Source organism: Misgurnus anguillicaudatus, chromosome 18 (genome assembly GCF_027580225.2).
Source record: "Misgurnus anguillicaudatus chromosome 18, ASM2758022v2, whole genome shotgun sequence".
Lineage (NCBI taxonomy): Eukaryota > Metazoa > Chordata > Actinopteri > Cypriniformes > Cobitidae > Misgurnus > Misgurnus anguillicaudatus.
Window position 1 is genome coordinate 35086638 of NC_073354.2, and position 9683 is coordinate 35096320.

The 9683-nt window shown below is 40.8% G+C and overlaps 1 protein-coding gene across 1 annotated transcript; it reads right to left on the minus strand.

Moving 5' to 3' along the window:
• Positions 1 to 4386: 4386 nt before the first annotated feature.
• Positions 4387 to 5406, minus strand: LOC129429912 (trace amine-associated receptor 4-like). Its single transcript, XM_055186899.2, has one exon. The coding sequence runs from the start codon at positions 5404 to 5406 to the stop codon at positions 4387 to 4389; it is 1020 nt and encodes a 339-aa protein (XP_055042874.2).
• Between the last annotated feature and the right edge of the window lie 4277 nt (positions 5407 to 9683).

Here is a 9683-nt window from a genome sequence, read left to right on the forward strand (position 1 = left end):
GGCATGTAAGCTCTTTTCTGCAGCCCCTTGAGCTGTGTCTACTGAGTTGGGCATCGGCTAGGTCGCATGGATAGAGATCATTAGTTCATGGGTTCGAATCCTGCCTGAGGGAGGTGTTCATTTCTTCTATTAAAGTTTTGTTCTTTCCCACCAATTCTTCTTGACCTGTCTGTAGTTCACATATGTTCTAATTTTGCCATGTTTTCTGTTGCTGCTCTGCACTGCGGTGGTTCTGCTCGGTCATTGCTACGCTTTGGGTTCTTTACTGAGCCTTGTGTTCCTGATGCACCTTGGGTGCTCAATGCGCCCTGGGTGATTGATACGTTGTATCTTTCTTGCTGTGCTTTTGGTGCTCATTGCGCTGATGGTGCTTGGCCCCGTATCGCTGCTTGCAGCTATATTTATTATTATTATTCTGCTTACTCTTGTCCAATGAAAGTCTATGGCAGCCCTATGAACCGTACGTAGTAGAATGATGAAATTTGGCACAGTTGTAGTGGTGGTCCTAAATAGTCATGTGACCAAAAATTCAATGTTCGAACTGTTAAAACTAATGATACATTTGAACTATGAAAATTCTACTTAGTACACGTGATTGCCCTTCTCACATGAATTGATTTTAATACCTTACAGTAAGACTCCTCCCATTACAGTAGTGGCCATTTTGAAATGTACAGTTGTTTGTTTTTTCGCTACTCCTCATTCAAATTTGGTTAAATTGTTATGAAGTTTGTCACAGATTATCTTTGTAGTGAGTTGCATAGAAATGACCGAACATAATTTTGATATTTATCTTTATGCAAAAGTAATGCGTAAACTTAACGAGGTTGATGCAATAATGGTTCTGAAGCTGTACCTCGGTCATTCTTTGATCAATTGAAATGAAATTTGGTACACTTCATGTTGACCATGAACTGGGGGTCCATATCAAATTTGGTGACAGCGCCACCTATGGGTCATGAGATATGAAAATAGGCTATTTTTGCCCATAACTTTTGAACTGTTTGTCAGAAAATTATGATCTTGATGTCTATGGATTGCTTACATCATGCCGCATCTGTCGATGTGTATTATGGCGGCTTTGACCAAACCGCCTGTCCGCCATTTTGAAATTTCAGATAAATTGTTATATTTTTTGAACTATTGGTCATATCCGCGCAAAAAGTGGTAAGGAGCTTTGACATGATGTCCTGAAGGTACCTGGGAAGTCAGAGTACAGCGCCACCTAGGGGTAATAAACTATAACAGTTCTTATGGAACCCTTTATAACTTCGGAATACTTTGTCTGATATCAATTTCTTTCTGAAATTGTATTCACTGGTTTATGCCGGTTGCAACGATACCTAATTTGTCATTTTCCAACATTCTGTTCATGTATTATTGTAAAGCATTTGGTAGATGATTTTTCCGCTACTCCTTTTACAAATTTTGTTTATTTTTTGCCAGGTTCTGCTTGTATAATGTTTGGAGCAATCCGCACAAAAATGACTGAACAGATTTTTGATATTCTGTTCTCTTTCTTAGAAATACCACTCCAAAGTTGACCGTGCCTGTGACGTTGTCTATTTGCCATAGTAAATTAATATGACTGTATATTACATTGTATAGCATTACTATACATAATGATCTGCTTGTCTTCAATTTCACTTGAACTCATGTACATTGTATTTCTGTTATTTCTACTGTTGCTGTGTCAATTCTGCATCTTTGGTGATTGACATATGTCAATCCTTGCAGATATCTAATCTTTTTCTGCTGCCCCATGAACTGTGTCAACTGAGTGGTGCATCCAGGAAAGCACATGCATTGAGATTCTGAGTTCTTGGGTTCGAATCCCACTTGAGTCGTATATTAGGTTTTTCTATTAATGTTTTGTTCTTTCTCATCAATTCTTCTCAACCTGTCTGTAGTTAACATATGTTATATTTTTCCATGTTTGCTGTTGTTGCTCTGCATTGTGGTGGTTCTGCTCTATGATTCCTGAGCCTTGCGTGTTTGATGCGCTTTATGGTGCTTGCTGTGCTTTGTGAGCTTGCTGTGCTTTGTGTGCTTGCTGTGCTTTGTGAGTTTGCTGTCTTTGTGTGCTTGCTGTGCTTTGTGAGTTTGCTGTGCTTTGTGAGCTTGCTGTGCTTTGTGAGCTTGCTGTGCTTTGTGAGCTTGCTGTGCTTTGTGAGCTTGCTGTGCTTTGTGTGCTTGCTGTGCTTTGTGAGCTTGCTGTGCTTTGTGTGCTTGCTGTGCTTTGTGTGCTTGCTGTGCTTTGTGAGCTTGTGCTTTGTGTGCTTGCTGTGCTTTGTGAGCTTGCTGTGCTTTGTGAGCATGTTGTGCTTTATGAGCTTAATGTGCTTTGTGTGCTTGCTGTGCTTTGTGTGCTTGCTGTGCTTTGTGTGCTTGCTGTGCTTTCTGAGCTTACTGTGCTTTCTGAGCTTTGTGTGCTTGGTGTGCTTTGTGAGCTTGCTGTGCTTTTTGAGCTTGCTGTGCTTTGTCAGCTTGCTGTGCTTGGTGTGCTTGCTATGCTTGGTGTGCTTGCTGTGCTTGGTGAGCTTGCTGTGGTTTGTTGGCTTGTTGTGCTTTTTGAGCTTGCTGTGCTTTGTGTGTTTGATGTGCTTTGTGTGCTTGCTGTGTTTTGTGAGCTTACTGTGCTTTGTGAGCTTGCTGTGCTTTGTGTGCTTGCTGTGCTTTGTATGCTTACTGTGCTTTGTGAGCTTGCTGTGCTTTGTGAGCTTGCTGTGCTTTGTGTGCCTGCTGTGCTTTGTGTGCCGGCTGTGCTTTGTGTGCTTGGTGAGCTTGCTGTGCTTTGTGTGCTTGCTGTGCTTTGTGAGCTTGCTGTGATTTGTGAGTTTGCTGTGTTTTGTGTGCTTGCTGTGCTTGCTTTGGGTGCTCATTATTGCGCTGAAGGTGCTTGGCCCTGAGTTGCTGCTTGCAGCTATATTTATATTTTGTTATATATATATATTGTGTTGTGTTGTGTTCCACGTCATTCAGAGTCTAGTTACCCAGTCAAGTTGTAGAGTTATCTGTCAGTTTCATGTCTTCATGTTGTGTACCCCCTCGTGGGTTTTTGTTTTTGTAATAAATAAAAGTGTTTTCTGTTTTTTCCCCGGCACTGTCTGCTCTTGGGTTCATTTGTCCTCCATACCTTCACAGAAAGATCCTGCCAACACTGAACCCAGCGACGGTGTGGGGGTCCGTCACGTCGCCTCCAGTCAAGGTCCTACAGCCCACTGCAGTTCGTCCAGCTTCTTGCTGGTTGACGGAGGGCGAACGCGCAGCACTCCTCAGTGCGCTTTGGAGAGCCATCGCCAGGCCGGAGCCCGCGCAGTCCGCACAGCCAGACCCGGAGTCCGCACAGCCAGAGCTGGAGCCCGCGCAGCCAGAGCCGTAGCCGGCGCAGTCCGCGCAGCCACAGCCGGAGCCCGCGCAGCCACAGCCGGAGCCCGCACAGCCACAGCCGGAGCCCGCGCAGCCAACCCGTCCCGCACATCCTGCGCCTTCTACCCAGCCTGCGCTGTTGACTGTGCAGTCAAGGCCAGTGAGGTCTGCGTGGCCACAGCTGCGCCCTCGTCCCGCACCACCTTGGACTGTTGTGTTTTGAGTGTCTTGTGGACTTCAGTGTGTTTGATAGTTTTGTTTTTTTCTTGTTTTTTGGCACCTTTTGTTATGTTTTAGTCTGATATGTTCTAGTCTTGTCATGTTTATTATCTGTCATGTTCTGTTGTCTTGTGTGTTCCCTTTTTGGACGCTATGACCTGATATGTACACTGAAGACTAATCACAGCTTATCTTTTATCTTGTCTTACTCTAGGTTGTTTACCCTTTAACAGTCACTATTAGAAATAGTTGAAAAAAAATCTTGAAAAACTTTCCAGTAAGTTACCTTAACTATGGTTATAATTCAGAAACCTATATTATTTAAATAATGACTTTATTAATGTATGATTAAACAGTTGTCTTTTCCTCCTTAATATTTTTTGTAATAAACATCATCTTTGTCTCATATCACAAAACATACAGAATATTGAGGTCAGGACATTAAAACACAAGATAAAACATTTGCCCTATACATATCAGATCTAAAACTGTCTGGCATTTTTGCTTAATGTGTTGTTTAACCTCTGCTGTTTATTATAATGACTGATCTAATATGTATGATGTTCCCATTGAGATCATTACAGGCCCAGAGTTTTTAGGACTCAAAATTTTGCTGTATGTTTTCAATAACGTCAAATACAAAAGATTTAATAATACATAAACTATAGCATGTAAAACTACATAATAATAAACTTTATTATAAAGAATGACAAAGGAATTTAATATCTCTGAAATTAACACGAACAGCTTTACAACATTTATTCAGTCTCTGGTTATTATTTTTCTTTAGAAACTGTATTATTCAAATGTCAGAGTATGTGAATGATTGAATCCACAGATATAAGTGAATATGAGAGTCTTAAAGGCCTTCTGAAAGCGAGGATAAAAAAATCCATAGATTATAGGATCACAAGTTGAGTTAAAATATGCAAACCAAACTAAAGCCTGAAAAACATCAGCTGGGGTCACAAAATTAAAGAAAGGATCCACAGCAATGGCAATAGATAAAGGCAGCCAGCAGATAAAGAAAACGCCCATAACAAGAGCCAGAGATTTAGCTGCTTTTCTTTCTCTGTGTGCAGAGCTTTGACTGTTAACACCTGTGGTGGTCACAGACACTTTCTCTGACAAAACCTTTGCGTGTTTTTTCACAACATTGAATATGATGATATACAGAGAGCTCATTATAGTTCCTGGAATAATAAATACTAAAATGATACAAATTAGTCCCCATTCTTTGTTAAAAAACAGAACACAGCCACCAAAACAAGACACCTGTAATATATAAGCTTCCAGACCAATAGCATTCAACCCTGAAAACACAATGCTAAAGTTGTACACAAATGAAAAGATCCATGTAAGGGTGATTAATACAGTCACAGTGTTGTTTGTGATCCTCATTTTGTACTTCAGAGGGTCACAGATGGCCCAGTATCTATCAATAGATATTAAACTAAGATGTATTAAAGAAGAGAAACAGAAGGTCATGTCCAAACTAGAATGAACTTTACAAATAACATCTCCCAAAAACCAGCAGCCCTCAACAGATCGTACCATACTGTAGGGCATCACCAGTGAACCCATCAGACAGTCACACACAGCCAATGACTGAACGAGCAGATGAGTTGGAGACTGAAGCTGTTTGAAGTGAGAGATGGAAATGATGATCAGCAGATTCCCAAAAACTGTTATGAGGATCATGATTGAAAAGAAAGCATACAATGCCACTTTAACAACAGTGGGCCGATGAGCTCTAGGACAAGAGTCTGGATGTAAAGGATAACACAGGAGAATATTTTCAGTCTCATTGAAAGACATTGCGTCTGAGAGGACTTCCTTAGTAATTGTAAACAGACAGATAATACAACCCAAATTTGAAACAAAATAATTTTAGAAATTTCAACTTGGTTAAGACAAATATATAAAAAAACATAAATGCAGTACATGCTTATTCAATCTAACTTCCTAAATGAATGTGATATAGCTAGGATGTGTTTATATATACAGTTCAGGTCGGGTCTCAGCCTCCCAAGCTGTATACGTAACTAAGTGTTACACAAACATTGTGACTCATGAGATTAGAATAAAAAAACTGAACTGTGTGTTCTGAATTAAAGGTCAATGGAGGTAAAATGGTGGGGTTGAAGATAATATGGTGGCAATATACGTATCAGGAAGTGTATGAAAAACATTTAGGGAATGCTGGTTTGCGAGAAAAAAAAGTAAGATAATATCTCTGATTTTGCTGATAACCATAACTAAGGAGGGCACAATCCTCAATATAATATTGAATTGCTCAGTACGACCTCCACGGTCCAATACCAGGTGTGCCTCATAAGTCTTGAAAAGTGAAGCCCCTGCCTCTTTGATCGCCCCCTGATGGCTGGCTGCAGTACAAGTTCCAATAAAAGTTTCCGAAAGATGGTATTGGTCCTTTCAGGTAGTTGATATCACGCTAATATTTGTTCAATTGTTCTTTTTTGTGATACGTTTTATTTTAGCTAGTAATTTGATCCTATAGGAACGGGGCGTGTCATTACGATTGGCGTGGTTGAATTGGATGCGCGAGCGTTTGGGCAACAGTTTGATACCACGGCTCCGCCTCTGGCTCCACGGACGATTCCTTCTGGGCATGCTCTGGCTCCAAACTGACTTTTTACGTAACATGGCGACGACCATGGTCGGACATTTTTGGCTTCAATTCATTACAATGGAGGGAAGTGATGTTGCGTTGTCCATCTTTTTTTTGTCTATTTCCAATACACACATCTGAAATGCAGTTTTCCAGTTTTATGCATACAAATCCGTCCATTTTATTATATCTGGACAATTCCATTGCAGATGTCATATTAGGGCGACCGTGATTAATGAAATATAATCAGGATATACCTTATCTATATCTTGGGATACTGGTGAGGTTAGAAGACGGAGTGATTGATGTCTTCCGTCCCGTTTTCTTCAATTACAGGTTCCTCATGTTTTACCCATACCATACCAGTATGTTCCACATTCAGTGAAAGCCCAAAGGTAGATGTTCCAGTTGCTATTCTTGAGGAACACAATGCCTTTTAGAACGTGTTCTGTCCCAACTACTACCTCATCGGCCATAGGACTGTGCAATTGATCTCCTACCATGTGAACCAGTGCCTAAAGGTAAAATCTATCCACTTACCAGCTCGGATCAGGAGACCACGGAGAAGTTCATAAGCAAAGCACTCAGTCATGGTTACATCCACCCTTTGACTTCCCCTGCTGCATCTCCATTATTTTTCATTGCCAAGAAAGATGGTGGCCTCTGCCCCTGTGTCCATTACAGAGCACTAAACAATATCAGTGTTAGGTTTTGTTTTCCCTTCCTCTCATCCCAGCAGCTTTGAAACAGCTGAGAGGTGCCAAGATCTCCCAAGACTGGATCTGAGAAGCGTGTATAACCTCATCAGGATCTGAAGTGGTGATGAATAGAAGACAGTTTTTGTGACCCCTACCAGCCATTTTGAATATTTAATCATGCCATATGGATTAACCCCCTTCCATCTTCCAAGACTTCATGCATTCCATTCTCAAGAGACATTCTGAACAAGTATGTACTCATTTATATAGACAATATCCTAATCTAGTCTAATGACTTGGTTGAACATGTCAGGCAGGTGAAGGAAGTCCTCAGACTAAGAAATGTGAATTTCATCAATCATTGATTCATTTCCATGACATCACTCCTGAATAATTGTGTTTGATAAGAGGAAGGTGGACACCATAAAATCCTGGCCAACCCCGGTCACCGTTAAAGATCTACAGAAATTTCTGGGTTTTGTCAACTTTTATCAGCGTTTCCTCAACCAATTCGGTCTCATAGTTCAACTGTTAACATCCCTTCTCAGAGATAAGCCCAAAACTCTTACATGGGCCCCAAAGCAGACCAAGCCTTTTAACACCTGAAAACTGCATTCTGTACAGGATCCATCCTCATTTATCCAGACCCAACTAAAACGTTTGTTTTGGAAGTGGATGCTTCGTTGATAGGTGTCGAGCCATCGTCCATGTGCCTTCTACTCTCACAGGTTCAGCCCGGCAGAAGTGAACTATGATATCGGGAATAGAGAACTCATCGCTATCAAACTAGCCCTGAAAAAAACAGAGACATTGGCTAGAAGACGCGAGGCATCTCTTCACTGTATTGGCTGATCATAAAAATCTGCAATATCTCTGAGAAGCAAAGAGACTCAATCCCGACAAGGACGCTGGGCTCTATTCTTCACAAGGTTCAACTTTACCATTACTTATCGTCCAGGCAAGAACAAATTGTTAAGCTGATGCTGTCTAACATTTATTTTCCCCCCAAAGACGAAAATTTTGTTTTCTGAATCAATTCTTCCTGATACATTGTATGTACAAGTATGTACCCCATTCATCATCGAACACCACTCATCTGTAAAGCTCACAATTCTGTAGGCACTGAATTGTGTTTTACTACGCTGGCACTAGTCAAACCCTCTCACTGCTTAAATATCACTTCTGGTGATCCAACATGGTACAGGCCATCATAAGTGGCTGCAGAGAATGTTCCATCTCCAAATCTCCACGTCAACTTCCAACTGGTAAGCTTCGTCCACTTCCCATTCCACAACATCCGTGGTCACATCTAGGAGTAAACTTTACTACAGACCTCCCAGCATCTGAAGCTAACACATGTATCTTCATTGTTGTCAAACCTTTCTCCATGTCAATTTGACTGATACCTCTTAAAGGTCTTTCACTGCTATGCAAAGTGCTGAATTGCTCTTTCAGCATGTGTTCAGGTACTTTGGAATCCCTGAAGATATTGTGTTGAATCAAGTCCCTCAGTTCATCTCCAGAGTATGAAAGTCATTCATGAAGCACCTAGAATTGACCGCAAGCCTGTCACCCGGATATCACCCACAAACCAGTGGTCAGATGGAGAGAAAGATTCAGGAAGTGAGTCGTTTTCTCCAAACCTTCTGCCATAGCCACCAGAACTCCTGGAGCAAATTTCTTCCCTGGGCCGGGTATGCATAAAACTCCTTGTGTCAGCAAGCTATCCACCATTCTGGGAAACCCATCTACAAGTTGGGACAGATGTGTGTTCGTCCACCCGGAACATTCGTCTTCGCCTTCCCTGTAAGTCCGAGATACACTGGACCATTTAAGATCATTAAGGAAATCAATCCGGTAGCCTTTGTACTACAACTCCCCTTTCACTACCGTATACACTCAATTTTCCATGTTTTATCATTCAAACCATACAACTCACCTGATCCTCCTTCTCTCTCCACAGAGCTTGGTGATAAAGAGGCCCCCCTCTTGAAGACAGCCATGGTCAATATTACCCCAATTAAAGATGAAAGGGAAATGCTAAAAAAAATCAATAAAAAAATCAATAAATCCAGCATAAAAGAATGCAATGCAGAAAACACATGCTTACACAAACACATACAAACATGTTGGCATGTGTGGTGTACAGGGACATTTCCATAGACAGAATGCATTTTATACTGTACTGTTATATTATATTCCCCTAACCTACCTCAGTCCCTAACCCCAATGTCACAAAGACCTGTTTTTAATCTATGAAAGCATACCATTTAGTATGTTTTTTAAGCGTTTTTTAACTTTCTGTGTCCCCATAAACCATGGTTATAGCATAGTAAATATGTCATTATGCAGTATTCATAAACCACATATGCCAACTTCCACAAACACTCTATTGCCCTGTCACACACACACTCTCTCACGCATACACACATGGGCCCTATTTTAACAATCTAGGTACATTTTCTAAAGCACCCCGTGCAACGTCTAAATGTATGGCTATCCAATATAATCAAAAAATAATTTACAAGTGTGTAAGAAAAGGTTTTTACTCTAAAAAGCGGCATGAGTTTTTTTAAGCATTACTTAAAAATGTTTCTCATCTCACCATATCCACAGGTACAGAGTCATCATATACAATAAATCCGTGAAGTAGCATTTAAAAAAAAAACATTTAAAAACAGATGCATTTGTTTAAAGCAAAGCATTTATTTACTTACCAGGCTACAGGTGAAGCAGCTCTTTGCGCCTTCTAATGTCTCATAATT